General features: G+C 37.9%; 3 protein-coding genes, 2 long non-coding RNA genes and 1 other non-coding gene across 15 annotated transcripts; 3 read left to right on the forward strand and 3 right to left on the reverse strand.

The window, feature by feature from the left end:
- Positions 1 to 146: 146 nt before the first annotated feature.
- On the forward strand, positions 147 to 7,652 carry Ap-1-2beta (adaptor protein complex 1/2, beta subunit). Of its 4 annotated transcripts, none has more exons than XM_071698357.1 (12): positions 147 to 487; positions 1,191 to 1,303; positions 1,969 to 2,139; positions 3,506 to 3,532; positions 3,630 to 3,875; positions 4,087 to 4,347; positions 4,576 to 4,998; positions 5,154 to 5,844; positions 6,029 to 6,287; positions 6,386 to 6,737; positions 6,848 to 7,039; positions 7,338 to 7,652. In XM_071698357.1, exons 1-12 carry the CDS (start codon positions 466 to 468, stop codon positions 7,410 to 7,412), a joined length of 2,832 nt encoding a protein of 943 aa, XP_071554458.1. In that variant the 5' UTR covers positions 147 to 465; the 3' UTR covers positions 7,413 to 7,652. The 4 variants fall into 4 exon arrangements, with proteins under 4 accessions (XP_071554458.1, XP_071554459.1, XP_071554460.1 ...); XM_071698358.1 differs by having other exon boundaries at positions 147 to 417; XM_071698360.1 differs by lacking the exon at positions 147 to 487 and adding an exon at positions 668 to 923.
- A 604-nt stretch (positions 7,653 to 8,256) lies between these two features.
- On the reverse strand, positions 8,257 to 9,179 carry Rps27 (ribosomal protein S27). Its single transcript, XM_071698404.1, has 2 exons — positions 9,028 to 9,179; positions 8,257 to 8,577 (listed from the first exon to the last, which is right to left on the reverse strand). Exon 2 carries the CDS (start codon positions 8,574 to 8,576, stop codon positions 8,319 to 8,321), a length of 258 nt encoding a protein of 85 aa, XP_071554505.1. The 5' UTR covers position 8,577; positions 9,028 to 9,179; the 3' UTR covers positions 8,257 to 8,318.
- Positions 9,180 to 9,686: 507 nt separating this feature from the next.
- On the forward strand, positions 9,687 to 9,806 carry LOC139768374 (5S ribosomal RNA). The gene has a single exon (XR_011717342.1). It is a non-coding gene; the product is annotated as a 5S ribosomal RNA (ribosomal RNA).
- Positions 9,807 to 11,372: 1,566 nt separating this feature from the next.
- On the forward strand, positions 11,373 to 14,440 carry LOC139768321 (low molecular weight phosphotyrosine protein phosphatase-like). 6 transcript variants are annotated; one of them, XM_071698399.1, is made up of 5 exons: positions 11,386 to 11,926; positions 12,734 to 12,924; positions 13,050 to 13,211; positions 13,357 to 13,434; positions 13,621 to 14,440. In XM_071698399.1, the coding sequence occupies exons 1-5, from the start codon at positions 11,890 to 11,892 to the stop codon at positions 13,645 to 13,647; spliced, it is 495 nt and encodes a 164-aa protein (XP_071554500.1). In that variant the 5' UTR covers positions 11,386 to 11,889; the 3' UTR covers positions 13,648 to 14,440. The 6 variants fall into 6 exon arrangements, with proteins under 6 accessions (XP_071554503.1, XP_071554499.1, XP_071554500.1 ...); XM_071698402.1 differs by having other exon boundaries at positions 11,373 to 11,916; positions 13,357 to 13,655; XM_071698398.1 differs by having other exon boundaries at positions 11,378 to 11,926; positions 13,357 to 13,655.
- LOC139768327 (uncharacterized) lies at positions 12,350 to 13,487 on the reverse strand. The gene is made up of 2 exons (XR_011717333.1): positions 13,351 to 13,487; positions 12,350 to 13,232 (listed from the first exon to the last, which is right to left on the reverse strand). It is a non-coding gene; the product is annotated as an uncharacterized lncRNA (long non-coding RNA).
- Positions 14,441 to 15,231: 791 nt separating the features above from the next.
- LOC139768325 (uncharacterized) lies at positions 15,232 to 16,324 on the reverse strand. 2 transcript variants are annotated; one of them, XR_011717329.1, is made up of 3 exons: positions 16,201 to 16,324; positions 15,684 to 15,866; positions 15,232 to 15,594 (listed from the first exon to the last, which is right to left on the reverse strand). It is a non-coding gene; the product is annotated as an uncharacterized lncRNA (long non-coding RNA). The 2 variants fall into 2 exon arrangements; XR_011717330.1 differs by lacking the exon at positions 16,201 to 16,324 and adding an exon at positions 16,028 to 16,193.
- Between the last annotated feature and the right edge of the window lie 73 nt (positions 16,325 to 16,397).

The following is a 16,397-nucleotide window of genomic DNA, read 5'->3' on the forward strand; positions in this document are numbered from 1 at the left end:
AAAATGCATCGACAGAGAAAAAGAGAGAAAGCGAGCGAGAGATTCATAGGGATTTGAAATAACGGACCTAATGCCGAGCGCACACGCGCATTCCACGGGGGCCAATCGGGGGCGAGCCGCTTATCGACAACTGGGAAAACGGAGTACGGAGTACGGAGGCCCGTCACCTATCCCCTTCATGTGCGCGAGGCCTGCGTGGCCCGATAGCCGTGTCAGCGGCAGCGAAGTGTCACAAGGTGCCCCGGTGTAACACACGTCACGCACGCACAACATAGGCCCCAAGGTTCCCCGGGGGGCGGACGACGTCTCCCGTCCTCGGTTCGCGGATAAAATCGTTCGACCCTACTCGCCCCTCCTCCCCGCCGCCGCCGTCGCCGCCGTCGCCGCCGCCGCCGTCAGTCGCTGTTAAATAGACAGGTAATTTAATGAGGCACGGCGCGAGCAGTTGCGGCGGCCACGCTCCAGATGCAACCGTTCGAGATTCTACGTAATATGTGTTTCTAACGCTTTTTTACTCCGCTCTTAATTGTCCCGCGAGCGCCATGCCGTCGCTTATCTCGCCTCGCGCCCCCGCGAGATTATCTATCGACGAGGCGTCTCCCCTCAGGTCCCAGCCTCGGCCAGCTCCGCGTTTAAATGACAGCTCGAATTCGCTCGGCGGGGGAGTTAGCGCTACGGCACTATAGATTCTGGACATTGATCCAATCCCGGGTTCGCTATATAGCGAAATCTTATTTAATTTCGCTGCAGACGTGTCTCTCTCTCCCTCTCCCTCTTTCTCTCTCTCCAGTGTGCAGAAGTCTGTTGCCGCTCCTCCGCGAGTTTCTCGGCTGTCGAAAATTTTGGAACTTCCATTACGCCACAGTTCACAACTTTGACCTTAATATCAGTTTGATGTAATTAGATTGTAGTTACGTCTTGAGGTAAATTCAGTTTTATGTAAAACGATATTTGTATAACATTAACGATTATTCGTTTTATTATTAAAAAGATAACATAAGAAATTGTTATGTGATTAGAGATTAGATGATTACTCCGATTATTTTTGCGATAATTGATGGAAAGTAGATAAGAGTAGCGATAGTTCTATACATATTCAAGTGACGTTAGAGATTTCATATTTCTTTGTGCGTGTGGTGATTGTAAATTTACATTGACTTACTTACGTTTTGTTACATGCGCTACCGCAGACAAGATGACGGATTCAAAGTATTTTACCACCACGAAGAAGGGAGAGATATTTGAGCTCAAGTCGGAGCTGAACAATGAGAAGAAAGAGAAGAAGAAGGAAGCTGTAAAGAAGGTAAATAAAAAGGATCCGTTATTGTATACCTTTTAGTATTTCTAGCTTTTATGACGAGTGATAACTTTGGCCTTGCTAGTAATACTTTAATACGATGCAAATAGTAAGCATTTTCATGCAGAATACTTGAAACAGAAGGTAATTTGGATATTATTCAGGTAAGTTGCAAAATCTAAGACAAGGAGACTTGAATCTTATAATTTCAATAATTTCTTTCTACAAGAATACTTCTTCTATGTATAATACTCTCTTTTAGGTTTTAATAATCCCCTGATTATCCTTGAATTTATTAATATATTGAGAACATGTCATGTATATGGTAGATGATGAGAAGCATATTCGATGTATCTTAATTAAAAAACAAAAATTAAGAAAGTAATGCTGATGCATGTAGTCTAGCAAAACGTACTTGTCTCTGATTGTATCGCTGTGCTTCTTTTAGTAAAGTGTATCACGTATGGAACCAAAATTATGTGTGAATAATAAATATATAATGTAGTAACGTATGATAGCAATTACACAGACGTTAAATGCCTCCTCTTAGAAAATGATATCAAGAAACAAGATTAATTGATTTTAATAAATGAAAATGATAGATCTGTACCTGTTAAGAACGTTATAGTTGCATTGTAATAACGCAGGTGTATTGTTGACTGTCTGTCCAGGTTATTGCTTCCATGACAGTAGGGAAAGACGTGTCTGCGTTGTTTCCCGATGTGGTGAACTGCATGCAGACCGACAATCTGGAACTGAAAAAGCTGGTGTACCTGTACCTGATGAACTACGCCAAGAGCCAACCGGACATGGCCATCATGGCGGTCAACACGTTCGTCAAGGTAACGTAGCTTAGAAACTCGTCATTCAATTCGTCATCACGATTTTACTATATAACGCACCTTTACCCTCTTACATATTTCTTAATAACACTTGGATGATGTTCAGAGTCTGTCTCTAACGAGAGGCAAACTAGAGAATTGTTCGCCGTTATGTATTCCCAATGACGGCCGTTGGAATTGTAAATATAATCTTCTTTAACGGATATCATCCTCGTTGTGTTACATTTTACAGCGTGCCTCGCACTGTATACAGACTGTGCTTTGCAAATTACAATTTGCACAGAGCTGTCTGCGTTATGGGACGGAATGTAAAACTTTTTCGTTCATTACGATCGAATTGTTTGTTTTTCAAAGGGCACGGGTCTGGATTTTGGTTGTTCCAATAATTAATTTTAATATCAAAAAGATTAATAAATTACTTTCTGGACGATGAATAACACAATACGCAATAAATCTTTTTCCCACTTTTTTCATGATGTCGTTATGGGACCAAATTCCAGAATGTACTCCGTTAGGCAGACTATTATATTAATATGTACATCCATAATACATGATTGATTTACCAAATAACTGATGAATTAATAGTGATTTAAAATCTCGTTATTCTTTTCACGCTAATGCACTGATACATACATCTTGTTTCTTCCGGAATTGAGCATGTTATTTTGAGAGATCACGCAATTTTTTATCTATACATGCGAAACGCTTGAAACAAAAATGTACATTCTTCACTGATGCTGTTTTTTTATAATATAAATATATTAAATTAATTCTTATATTGCAGTTGCGATACGAGTTTTGAATCGAGGAATGATAGATTCGAACATTAATCTTTTACTCGTAAATTTCTAATGTGCAGCAGCATGAAAATTGTGATTCTTTAAATGTTTAATTTATACGTATGACTGCATCACCAATTGATGCTTGTATAAAGATAATATTTACTAATTGCACGCAATTTGTATCATACTCAAAATTTCAATGTATCTAATGAATGTAATTCGTGTTACAAATAATATCTTAATAATGCGATTAACATAAATATTTGTAAATATCTACTTTTCTATATATGTATATATATATATATATATATATATATATGTTAGATGATATACCGTTTATCTCTATTTGCATGGCGCTAATATTGGTGTAACACAATTCTTAATTTTCTATTCGCAAAGTTATGCCGCTACGATTGTAAAGAAAGAGAGAAAGAACTAACGAAGAATGATACCTCGTGCTCTTTAAAAAATGACCAGTTCTCGATTACACACTACTTTAAATGGCTGATAAGTATAGTATTTAACACTTAATGAAAAATGGTGACGGTGACCAATTTGACCTTTTTCGTTCTGACACGCAAAAGGAGCTAGCGACATCTCCGATGACAAAGGTACCAATGCTACTTTCTACTTTGTTAAAGTGGGTTGAGATAGATAGCCACTACTGTGACTAGACTTGAATCCCTGGCTTGCCCGATTTTTGCGCAGGACTGCGAAGACCCGAATCCGCTGATACGCGCGCTAGCAGTTCGCACGATGGGCTGCATACGTGTCGACAAGATAACCGAGTATCTGTGCGAGCCGCTGCGCAAGTGCCTGAAGGACGAGGACCCGTATGTACGCAAGACCGCAGCCGTGTGCGTCGCCAAACTTTATGACATTAATGCAGCCTTGGTCGAGGACCAGGGATTCCTGGATCAGTTGAAGGATCTTCTGTCCGACAGCAATCCAATGGTACGTAAAGCTATCCTCTCTTATATCACAGAGCATGATGTAACTGAAATAATATAACAAACGTTTTAAGATCTTATACTATTTATACAGATATTTGATAAAATATTGTTAGAAGCGGTGACAGAACAAAGGAAATTTTTATTAAACGAAAAAGATTTTAATTTACCTGAGGATAACAACGCTGCAGGTAATACATGCCGTGTGTTATTAGGTTGTCGCAAATGCGGTAGCTGCTCTGTCCGAGATCAACGAGGCCAGTCCGAGCGGTCAACCGTTGGTTGAAATGAACTCGCAGACCATAAACAAGCTGCTTACGGCGCTCAACGAGTGTACGGAATGGGGCCAAGTTTTCATCCTGGATTCACTGGCGAATTATCCGCCCAGAGACGATCGCGAGGCACAAAGCATTTGCGAACGGATCACTCCGCGTCTGGCGCACGCTAACGCTGCAGTCGTGCTTTCTGCTGTCAAAGTAAATGCAGATAAATAACGGGTTTAGAAGAAGAATGCGATTAGCCCTATCTTATACAATTTATCAATTCTACTATGTAACTTCTATGTAACATTAGCATCAAAATCTAAGAACTAACAAGAACATGCGGGCTCATCAATTTCTCTCTTCTCTGATTTAAATTTATCTTCAAGTCTTCGCTAACAGAAAGATAATTTTATATTAATCGGATGTATATTGACATTTTAGGTATTAATGAAATTGATGGAGATGCTGCAGTCCGAGTCGGATTTTGTTGCCACACTTACGAAGAAATTGGCGCCTCCTCTCGTCACGTTATTGAGCTCCGAACCGGAAGTTCAGTACGTCGCATTGAGAAATATCAATCTCATTGTGCAAAAGCGACCAGATATTCTAAAACACGAGATGAAAGTATTCTTCGTCAAGTACAACGATCCCATTTACGTAAAATTGGAGAAGCTGGACATTATGATTCGTTTAGCGTCGCAGGCCAACATCGCGCAAGTCCTGTCGGAGCTGAAGGAGTACGCCACCGAAGTCGACGTGGATTTCGTTAGGAAAGCTGTGAGAGCCATAGGTCGCTGCGCCATAAAAGTCGAGCCATCCGCGGAGCGTTGCGTCTCCACGTTACTGGACCTGATACAAACAAAAGTAATTAAATTAAAAGATATTACGAGACCTAAGATAGAATAGCAAATTTTAGAGTATATCTTTAACATAATTTTATATTTCAAATATTCTATCAAAATTTAATATTTCAAAATTAATTGATTATTGATTAATCGAATACCTTTAATTTTCCTCAGGTGAATTACGTTGTTCAAGAAGCGATTGTAGTAATAAAAGATATCTTCCGCAAGTATCCTAATAAATACGAAAGCATAATTTCGACTCTGTGCGAAAATCTTGATACGCTCGATGAGCCTGAGGCACGTGCCTCCATGATATGGATCATCGGAGAATACGCGGAGCGTATCGACAACGCTGACGAGTTGCTGGAGAGCTTCCTGGAGGGATTCCACGACGAGAACACGCAGGTGCAGCTGCAGTTGCTCACCGCGATTGTCAAACTGTTCCTCAAGAGGCCTACGGATACGCAGGAGTTGGTTCAGCAGGTGCTCAGCCTGGCTACGCAGGATTCCGACAACCCTGATCTGCGAGACCGCGGTTTCATCTACTGGCGGCTGCTCAGCACCGATCCGGCAGCGGCTAAGGAGGTAGTGCTCGCGGAAAAGCCTCTGATCTCGGAGGAGACGGATCTGCTGGAACCGACATTGTTAGACGAATTGATTTGCCATATCTCGAGCTTGGCGTCCGTGTATCACAAACCACCCACGGCATTCGTAGAAGGCAGAGCGGCTGGTGCTAGAAAGTCGTTACCCGCTAGAAGTAACTCAAACGAGGACTCCACCCGCACAACAACCGCACAACAACCCCATGCGCAGGTCATACCTGCTCAGGACTCCCTAATTGGCGACCTTCTTAGCATGGATATTGGTGAGCAAATCCTAAATTAAAAGTAGAATTAAAATTAGAAAATTAAAATGTACAATAATATTAAAGTATAATATGTGAATGTTTCAGTTTTTGCAAAAATTGCGAGCATGCCGTTATTCCTTATTTTTCTATATGATATTTTTCGCAGATAAAAAATTATACTTATTCACTTATTTTATTCCAGGTGGCCCGGCATTGGTCACACCAGCGCCTGCACCAGCGTCCACGGGAATAGGATTGGATCTTTTAGGCGGTGGTCTCGACGGAATCCTGAACAACGATAGCACGAATGCGCAACCAGCCGTTTCTCAGAGCACCACGGGTCTCCTCGGCGACATATTCGGCTTCAACCAAGGTCCCACGCCTTACATACCTCCCAAAGTTAATTGGTTACCAGCCGAAAAGGGCAAAGGCTTTGATATCTGGGGCACATTCTCGAGAAAGTAATTAATACAGATCGATACATATTAATGAATATAGAGGACATGCGATATACATTTCTTTGATTGCAAATAATTATACCGCGCAAAATGTGTCATAGGAATGGGCAAATTAGCATGGACATGACCTTCACGAACAAGGCGATGCAACCTATGGGAGGATTCGCGATACAGCTCAACAAGAATAGCTTCGGTTTGACGCCAGCGGCCCCGTTGCAAGTGGCGGCTCCCCTGAGTCCCGGATCGAGTATAGAAACGAACATTATACTGTCCACTACCGGTGCGGTGCAACGCATGGAGCCCTTGAGCAATCTGCAGGTTGCTATCAAAAACAACATCGACGTTTTCTATTTCGCGTGTATCGTGCCTATGAATGTATACTTCACGGAAGATGGACAATTGGACAAGAGGGTGTTTCTTTCCACCTGGAAAGACATACCTGCACAGAATGAGGTATCACTCATCCACTTTTTTTTCTATATTTATCAAAAAAATGGATTATTGTGTGGGACTCATTAATAGAGGGGAAAAAAATCTTCAAGAGACATATCTCACATTTGCAGGTACAATATACGCTAAACGGAGTAATGTTGACCGCGGATCAAGTGGTGCAAAAGATGCAACAGAATAATGTCTTCACGATCGCTAAGAGAAATGTGGAAGGACAGGATATGCTTTATCAGTCTCTCAAGTTGACGAACAATGTCTGGGTATTGAATGAACTGAAAATTCAGCCAGGCAATCCCGACGTCACGGTACGTTTAACACAGAGCATTACGTTTAAATCTTTCCAACGCGATTGTCTCTGAAACTAATGGTTATTTAGAAGAAATGTATTTAGTTCTAAGTTCTTAGATCAATTGATAGATCAATAATATATATTTTATCTTGAGTTAGAATACATCTTTTTCTAACAGCCACTAGTTATGAAGAATAATTTCATAAAAGGATGTTGTATGGGATACTTTATACATCTTATATACATTTATCTCGAATTTTATTTTATCGTTAATTTCGCGTTTTTCATAATTGTTCTTTTTTTTCTCGTTGCAGTTGTCCCTGAAATCTCGAACCGTAGAAGTCGCCCCTGGAGTATTTCAAGTGTACAATGCAATTTTACATTCTTAAGTTTTCTCCTTTCCCGTCAATTAGGATATTGCTATAAGATGCGAATAAAAAAAAAAGGACATAAATACGTGAACATGCGCAGCAGCTTATTTATAGAAGCTATCTATGTACATCCGCATGAGAATCGAGAGTATCTTGAAATACTACAGTACTACACAGGAATCTCTGTTACAGATTGTCGAATTTATTATAAAAACGATCACAGGCGTGTATGGAAATAAAGATTTATGATCACGTCTATATCCTTATTTATACGCCTTTTTCATATTTTGTATGTCAGAGATAACATATATATTTTACATACGTATCTTAGGTACATTTTCATCCCCGTATACGCGTATGGCTGCAGGACGTAACATACAGTCGGGAAAAATCCATATAAAAATTAATTATAGTCTTTATCGATTTTGCTAAAACTTTCGTAGCAAAAACTTTATAGAACATTAAATTGGTTCAATTGTGTACATATATATAAAATTTGGTTTAAAATATATTTTTATTCGTTATATTTTAAAAATATATGAAATCCAGTTATAAAATATTTATTTTAAAATCCATAACTGGATATATGTTCTAGAACATATAATTGGATTTGTGTCTTAAGAGAAATCCAATTTAAACTCGGGAACATTTACACGATCTATGATTTTGTATCTATTTCAAATAACAATTATTCAAAATAATTTAATTATCAATATTAAATAGCAGTAAATCAACTTGCGATAACAAAGGATCGTTCATAAGCTCCTAAAAAAATGTCTGCAGATTGACCACATTTACTGCAACGTATCCTGTAAGTTACACAGGTAGGTTGTATCTCGCAGCGAAATAATGCTATAGTACATAATGTGATTGTGTTTATTTATCGAATATAAAGAGAAGCATCGAATACATTATCGCATAAAATTAACACTGGACCTTTCTTCTAAAAGAGCATCCCTCAGTTAATCGTGCTTTCCCGCCTGTCGGCGTGCAAAGTATCGTACGGCAACCGTCACATTCTACCGGCCTCTGGGCGTGTGAGAAGATTGTTTTGATGGCGTAGCAGCCCGGGCATTTGACGTCCATAAAATAACTGTTGGGCTTCTGTACGAGCCTCTTCAGCTTGTGTTTTCTCTTCTCCTCGATGGGACTCGGATGGAGAAAATCTCTGGCCAGCGGCATTCTGCAAGAACAGGTCCGGTTGTCAAAAAAACTCGTGCTCGGAACAGATTCACAAATATCTCGTGTCAAAATGACAGATTTTCTAGCGAATATAAAACAAGTGCAATTTCTTCCATTAGTACAAGATGTATACACAACATTGTGCAATCTTGTGGGGCACCAGTGACAGTGGGATCGCGCAAGAGCTCGAAGATCGCGAATAACGCGAGCACGGCTCGTCGAACGCTTCACCGACACGGATACGATAGTCCTTAACGTTAAATTAACAAGTAGATACCGTACAAAATTTGCCTACTGTGTAATGGGCGATACCGCAAAGGGGGTAGAAGCGCGGACAGCATGCCGCATACGATATGCGCGCGAATAACTCGATTCCCGGGCCGGCCGAGGCCGGCGCGTCGCGGCCAAGCGGAATTCGCGCGACGGCGAACGAAACGGCGCGGATACTTACGTGATTCGCAGAGTATTTCGCCTTAAATCCGATAATTACAGTCGTAACCACGTGTTTACAGGACAACGTTACGCACTGGAAAGGAACATTGTTCGACGTAAGGCGAAACGCTTAAAACCCCAGGGAGCCCGGCAGCGTCGCCAACTGCCCTTCGGCGCCTGGATCGTTGAAAATATCCGATTGGCCGGTCCGGTGAAAAAACTCCAGGCACCGGGGGGCTGTGAGTGGCTGTGGGTCAAACGAGACGCTCCCTTGATTTATTGGTTCTAAAAGTAAGAGCCAACCACGTTCGATTGCTGCTGAGCGGTTTGTTTTGCTGATACGCGCCCGAGGAAGCTGGACAAAGCTGGACAAACTCATAAGCGCTTCCAACGCAAAGCGAAGACAAATATATGACGTATTTTGTTCAATATAGTTCTTATTGCATTGATGTTATTGCGTAGGATGTAAAGGTAACCGTTTATGGCAGCTTTCCAGCAAACGACACAAGTTGACACAAGTATCGTTTTATCTTTGTTACTCATTGCCAAAAAAGAAAGATAGAACGATGTTTGTGTCGACTTGTGTCGCTTGCTGGAAAGCTTCCTATATCATCAATTATGTTGAAAGTTTTCGAATTAAAACCTTCTTAAATCGTCTCTGAATAACTCACATTACCGGGTAACGTCCATATCACGTTTCAAAGTACCAGTTCTCGTCCGATCACTGAAGTCAAGCAACGTTGAGCGCGGTTAGTACTTGGATGGGTGACCGCTTGGGAACACCGTGTGACGTTATCCAAATTTTTTTTTTTTTTTTTTTTTTTTTTTGGGCCATATTAAATCTAGTCTAGGATCGAGTGCCAACACATTAAAGAGGAAGAAGTCTGCAGTTGTGGGATGTGAAACATACTTGAAGATCTTCAATTAAATATAAAGGACAGAAGACATTCCGAAGATCACAACACATACTGTATTTTGTGTGCCGAGATGTCGGAAGAGAAGAAGAAAGTACTCATGATTTGTTTAGGTATTATAGATAATACCGTTATAGGTAAAACAGATATTTTACAGACTTCAATTTTATAAATATATGGGCAAAAATATTTTCTAGGGGGAAACATATAGAAATAAAACAATTAAGCTATTTGTACGTGTGTCGTTAATTAGCAGTTATTTAATGTAGTCTTGTGCTACAGGCAACATTTGTCGTTCGCCGATAGCGGAGGCTGTATTCCAGAATGAGGTAAACAAGAGAGGTTTGCAAGATCAGTGGGAAGTAGACAGCGCTGCCATTATAGGATTTCACAAAGGACGTTGCCCAGACGATAGGGCCCTGAGTACGCTAAAGGCAAATGGGATCACCGATTATTCCCATAGAGCACGCCAAGTAAGATCTTACAGTTTTCGGAAGTAAATGTTAAGGATTTTATCATTGTAATCCTGTGTAATAATAATTTCAGACTTTTCTATGTGTCAAATAGTTTTATGATCAAATTCTTCTTACAAAGGAAAGAAATAGGATGATTCTCACTGTAATTAAATGAATTATGAATGAATAATTATTTAGAATCATCAAATTGTTATATTATGTAAATTATTTATTGTATATTTAAATATTTTTATTTACGTATACAGATGAAGCAAGCTGATTTCAACAAATATGACTGGATATTTGGAATGGATCATGAGAACATGTTCTTTTTGACTAAGAATAGACCAGAGAATTGCCGAGCAAAAGTGGAGCTTCTAGGAAATTATGATCCAAGTGGAAATGACATAATACGAGATCCATATTACGTATGTAATTTTTTAGCATTCATAGAACAAAAAAAAACAATAAAGATGTATATTAAACTGTTCCCATGATCTTCTTACAGGATCACGATAGCGTAGGATTTCAGAAAGTCTACGTTCAATGTTTAGCAAGCGTAACAGCATTTTTGGACAAATATTCGAATTAATGCGAAGACTACTCTGAAGTATCAATGACTACATGGTCCGATTTATGCCGAAATTATAACATCGATGTTATAACTTTGGCATGAATCGGGCCGTGTAAACGTAGTCAATTAACGTCGAATTTACTGTAAAATATTAAACGTTTCCAAAGAATATTTCTATACTTAATGCAGTGAAATAAATATTTGTTATTATTAATACACTGTTGTAGGATGATTTGTGCCCTCAGGTATTATTATAAGAAAGAGATAAAGAAATGTACATAATAAAAAAATGTACGCAATATAGATTATAATGCATTTTGTCTTGTATGAGTCAAAAGATGTTATACATAATTATACACAATTATAGTAACCGATAATAATAATACATTTCTTCTCTTTTCAAGATACTTTTTTTTATATTTTCACAGTAATAATAGATATATATTAACTGAAAAAATTAATGTATAAAAGATTAACAAGAATTTTTTATATTTAATTTTGAAACTAAGAGTCATCATTTATTACTTTTTATTTTTGCATTAATATTTCAGCAACAAAGTATGGAATCAATATTCTGCAAATGTCATTCACTCGTATGTGTGGGTCTGTGTTTCTGGAATTTGATGAAGGACTTAAGCTTCTCTATCTAATCACACACTTGAAATATAATTTGCAAATAGATTTTCATGAAAGGTTCATCATTTTGTTTCAATCATAAACTTGCAATTTGGTAATTTGAAGTCTAAAGAGTCTATACAAAGGAGTTGTATACTAAATCAATAAACTAGCTCACAAAAAATACAAGGAAATTTTGAAAAAAATTTCACTGCATTTGCACTGTTAAGATGTCAGTGCATTGTCTCAAGGACAGATATATTACTAGGAATGTTCAGTGTTATTCCTTTTACCATTTTCTCACCGACTAGCAAGAAATCAATATGACGCGAAAGAGAAGAGTCCTCATGGTTTGTTTGGGTATTGTATAATATAATTTACCTATTTTTAATACAAGCTGAATTTATTACAAGCTGAATTTGTTGAATTGTCACACTTTTCTTAAAGTATAAGACGTTAAGTATAGGAAGTTAAATATTATTATTCCAATAACTCTTTTTTTCTGGAAAGAAATATAATTGAAGTAAGAATTACTATTGTAACACACTTGTGATGAAATAATCTCTTTAGCAAATGAGATTCTAAATTATTTCATGTGAGGTTATAGTTTACTATTTTTAAGAGTTACGTAATTATAAATGCATGTATATACTTAACTTTCCAAACTAAAGTACGCTAAATACAACAGTCTTGTCCTTTATTCTTACAATGCTATATCAGTAGTCTGCATGCTGCTTAATCAGTTAAGTAATAATCTTAAGAGATAAGAACAACAGTATAAAATATTGTTACTTTTGTCAGCACTTTGTATAATGATACATAAAGTTATTATTTTACATTTTCACATGTTACAGACTAATCCTAAGCGTTACTTATAAATGCGTTATCACACTGTTCATACTTAAATCATTTATGTCTGTATGTCATTAAATCTCGACTTTGCGTTGAAATTATTAGAAAGGCTGCAAGGAGAAATACTTGTGTAAATTACTTGCGAGAAATGCGTTATTTTGCACTAAATCTGAAAGAAGTTCTGAAGTATTAAATATCACTGTTGCTATCACATAAGTTTGCGAAATTTTGGAGTCTATTTCAAAACATTTCAACGATAATCTAATTAAATTTTAATTTAAATTAACGTTTAGAACTGATTTTTTTTTTGCGCAGGGAATAGCTGCCGCTCCCCTATGGCAGAAGCAGTGTTTCAGGATCAAGTGCGACAGATGGGTTTGACCGATCTTTGGGAGGTCGAAAGCGCCGCTATTCTGGAATATCACGTAGGCAATGGTCCTGAACCCAGGGCGATGTCCACACTTCGGAAGGCTGGAATTACGGATTACTCTCATATCGCGAGACAAGTAAGAATTACAATTCTTGACCCTCGCCTGTGTTTGTCTATCAGTTTTACATGATTGCTGGACCAAAATATTTTCCACGCCGGCGATACAGATACAGGAACTTGAATTATTAGGGATAATTTTAGATCACGTCCAACGATTTCTACAAATTTGATTGGATATTCGGAATGGACGAGTATAATATCCACAGGCTGTACGAGATGCAACCAGAGGATAGTCGAGCGAAGATAGAGCTACTTGGGAAATACGATCCAGCTGGAATAGTCATTATAAGAGATCCTCTCTTTGTACGTATCGCGCAAGATGTCCTGCAAAAAGTAGAAGAATTTAACGAAATAGATTTGGATTTTTTGGGGATTTAACAAAATAGATTGTATATTTTTCTAATGTAAAATTGATCATGTGTAATCAGTGGGTTTTGCTTACCGACAGGATGCTGGTAGTGCTGGATTTGAGAAAGCATTTGAGCAAGCTCTGAGAAGCGTACGCGCATTTTTGGAAATTAATAAGGTGTGTTTCTCGTTTCATCTTTCTAGTATTATTTGTATATAATTCTAAAAGACCACTTTACTACCCTAATCTTTACGAATCCTATCTCTGAAAACTTTATTAGCGATTTGTTTTAAGATCACTTTCTGTATCTTATTTCAAATGTTGTAGATTTTTATAACTAACTCAAGTACGTTTTATTTACAGAATAATACACTCGAAAAACTACAATAAAAATTTAATTTAATTTTTTAAATTTATTTAGCAGCTTATCTACCGCAGAGTATTTACAAAAATAAAAAGTTTATTTTTAAATAAAAAAGACATTGACTGTTCTGAAATCCAATTTCACTGAAAGATAATATACGCGATCTTTCGAATCAAGATTCGACTGTATAAAGACAAGACGATACTTTTTTCGATTTACCTTTCTAGACCTATTAGTTTATAATTTTGTTTGCAAATTATATATAAAATGTATATCCTTTCTAAAAGAGATTGAGTCTTCGAAAATGGAATTTAATTCGAGATTTATGAAAATAATTTGCTGTTAAGAAGGGGTCTTTTTGTTCCGAATTATAATTGCACGTAAAAATTTGATGAAGCAATTGCGCTGAGAGGAAGTCCTTAGCCTATTACTTTCTGCATAAGCGCATATCAATGTAAAGTAAATGCACAAATGGAGTATACACGGTGCCCTGTATCGCGCTTCGAAATAGGCCGTAAAATGCTACATTTGCAGACTTTGTTCCGCAAATGAAGCCTTTTGCATAATTTGTTCCTTGGAATAGAGAAATTTAATTAACATCTCGCGATGGTGAATGTCAGTTCGAGCGTAAATTCCTTCCGCTACCTTTGCCGCTACAGCCTCACGAGACGTCAGAACGAGATGTGGAGAGAATGAAACTCTGGAAATACATGTTTTCTTGTTAAATATGGAATACGATAAAGCAACCTTTGCACGCCAATTTCATCAAGCTTTTATCACTCTCAAATATACAATAAATTAATGAAATCTTAGAAAGAAGTGTGTGTTCTACTTTTCTTGCTTTGAGAAATAAAACAGTTTGTCGAGCTCAAAAAATTGGAAAGATTAGAAACTTAGAGGTTTCTACCGATACGAAATGCTCCAGATAATTAGTACAATTATCCTATTAAATGTTACCCTGAAGCAGGAAAATTGAACGTCTAAAGAGCCGTTAAGCGTGAATTTAACGGATGTTATCTAATTCGAAAGAAAGTTGGTGAAATCGACGGTAATACCAGGTAATACCCGCAAAATCCGATCGCGCTCGTTTCGAGCCGCTTCGCAAAAGATCGATTGCAGACTGCGGGACGTAATTGCGCGCATTAAATTGATACGGATTGGAACGCGAACGAATAGATGGTGATCGCATCGATACGTTCACATTAAGAGGTGTCACGATATCATTGAGTCTGTGAGAGCAACGCAACCGGGGTGTTTTGCATACGGCGTGCTTTGAATTCTGAAATAATGAATATATCGAATATATACAGAAATATGTTCACGCACATCCCAAAATAAAAATGCCGAAAAAAATCTCTTGCCATCAATTCGATATTATATATTATATGTATATAAAAAACTGAACGAAATCGATTCATGTAAGAAAAATATGGTTTTGTTTTAAAAAAATGTAGATGACCTTAATACGATCTAGAATAATTAAAGAAAAAATATTTTCTGTGCTATCAGATTTTATATTAAAATATAATTAAGAAAACCTTGTTAATATTATTATTATATATTGTATATAATATCTTATACGCGATATTTTATATAAAATACATATAAAATGTTTAATATATTATATATATTTTTATGTGCAATATAAAAATTAAATGCAATAAAGTTAAATTGTCATTATAATCAAAACATTGAAAAATTATAAGTGTCTTCCCATTTCTCAATACACAAAGAAAAAAATTCCCATACAAATAATGTTTTAAAACGATTATAATAGATTGTATTATTTTTCGATCAAGCTAAAATCAATGTTATAAGGATCATAGATCACAGACGTTTTTTGTCGTTACGAGGAAAATTCCACGTGGTATTCGTCACCGCGTGGTGTCGTACGTCGCGAAGTTAGCCGCGTAGCGTCACAGGTGCATCGTTGGAGGATCTTTCCCCACCACGTTCCTTGGCACGAGATCCGTCTGTATGTATATACATATCGAACTTGTTGAAATTATTCAAATAAATTATTCTATCGCATAAGTCATTTAAATTTATAATTGGCGCATACATTAGCGCGCTTCTCGGGTTTCTCCTTCAAGTCGAATCTCTCCTCTGCTCCTTCTCGTGAGGGGGGAAATTTTATAAGGCGCACGGAAAGAAGAATCCCTCGCGACCAAATTTTCTGGACCTTTCACCTTCCGCTTTTCTCTCGTCCTGGTTTTTGCAAGAATTCGATCTCGTCCGTTTCGTCCTAAGTACAGAAAACATAACGCGATGCAGAAAGGGGAGCAGACCTTATTTTATCTCTTTTTGTCTCTATTTCTCTCACAATTCTCTTATCACACATATATACACACATACATACGTACAGTGACATTAACCGTGATTACATGCGTGTACATACATACATACTTGCTTCGGTTGAGTGCAGAAGGTGTGACGCCGCGATTTTTCATTATTTTCTTTTTTTCTCTTTCTCTCACCGACTCCATCACCACATACAGACGTACATACATACATACAGACGCAGACAGACGTTAGACACACACATATGCGTTTACTAATCTTATTACGGCTACACCTACACGTGTGTGCGTCCGTATCAGTTCGAGTACAGAAGGTGTAGCACTCACAATCAGCAGATCCCGTTTCGCGAATCGAGAGAATCGAGTACAGTCGAGCCTCTTTCGAGTGAAGTGCGCCGCAATAGGTATAGGTAGGGTATAGCCGGTGCGGTGGGGAAGAAATCGCTCTCTCGCTCGCGCGCGATTCGTTCCCCGGG

The sequence above is a fragment of the Temnothorax nylanderi genome, unplaced genomic scaffold (assembly GCF_030848795.1).
Source record: "Temnothorax nylanderi isolate EJ_2023f unplaced genomic scaffold, tnyl_v1.0 TNYL_tig0015_pilon, whole genome shotgun sequence".
NCBI classification, from domain to species: domain Eukaryota; kingdom Metazoa; phylum Arthropoda; class Insecta; order Hymenoptera; family Formicidae; genus Temnothorax; species Temnothorax nylanderi.

What these genes read in the sequence shown, in the direction of transcription:
- Ap-1-2beta (XM_071698357.1), top strand. Translation starts at nt 466, where the DNA reads ATGCAACCGTTCGAGATTCTAC. An exon ending in CGGTCAACACGTTCGTCAAG is followed by an intron (nt 2,140 to 3,505) that starts GTAACGTAGCTT and finishes GACACGCAAAAG; the next exon opens with GAGCTAGCGACATCTCCGAT. An exon ending in TGGGGCACATTCTCGAGAAA is followed by an intron (nt 6,288 to 6,385) that starts GTAATTAATACA and finishes AATGTGTCATAG; the next exon opens with GAATGGGCAAATTAGCATGG.
- Rps27 (XM_071698404.1), bottom strand. Translation starts at nt 8,576, where the DNA reads ATGCCGCTGGCCAGAGATTTTCTCCATCCGAGTCCCATCGAGGAGAAG.
- LOC139768321 (XM_071698398.1), top strand. Translation starts at nt 11,890, where the DNA reads ATGACGCGAAAGAGAAGAGTCCTCATGGTTTGTTTGG. An exon ending in ACTCTCATATCGCGAGACAA is followed by an intron (nt 12,925 to 13,049) that starts GTAAGAATTACA and finishes GGATAATTTTAG; the next exon opens with ATCACGTCCAACGATTTCTA. An exon ending in TTATAAGAGATCCTCTCTTT is followed by an intron (nt 13,212 to 13,356) that starts GTACGTATCGCG and finishes GCTTACCGACAG; the next exon opens with GATGCTGGTAGTGCTGGATT.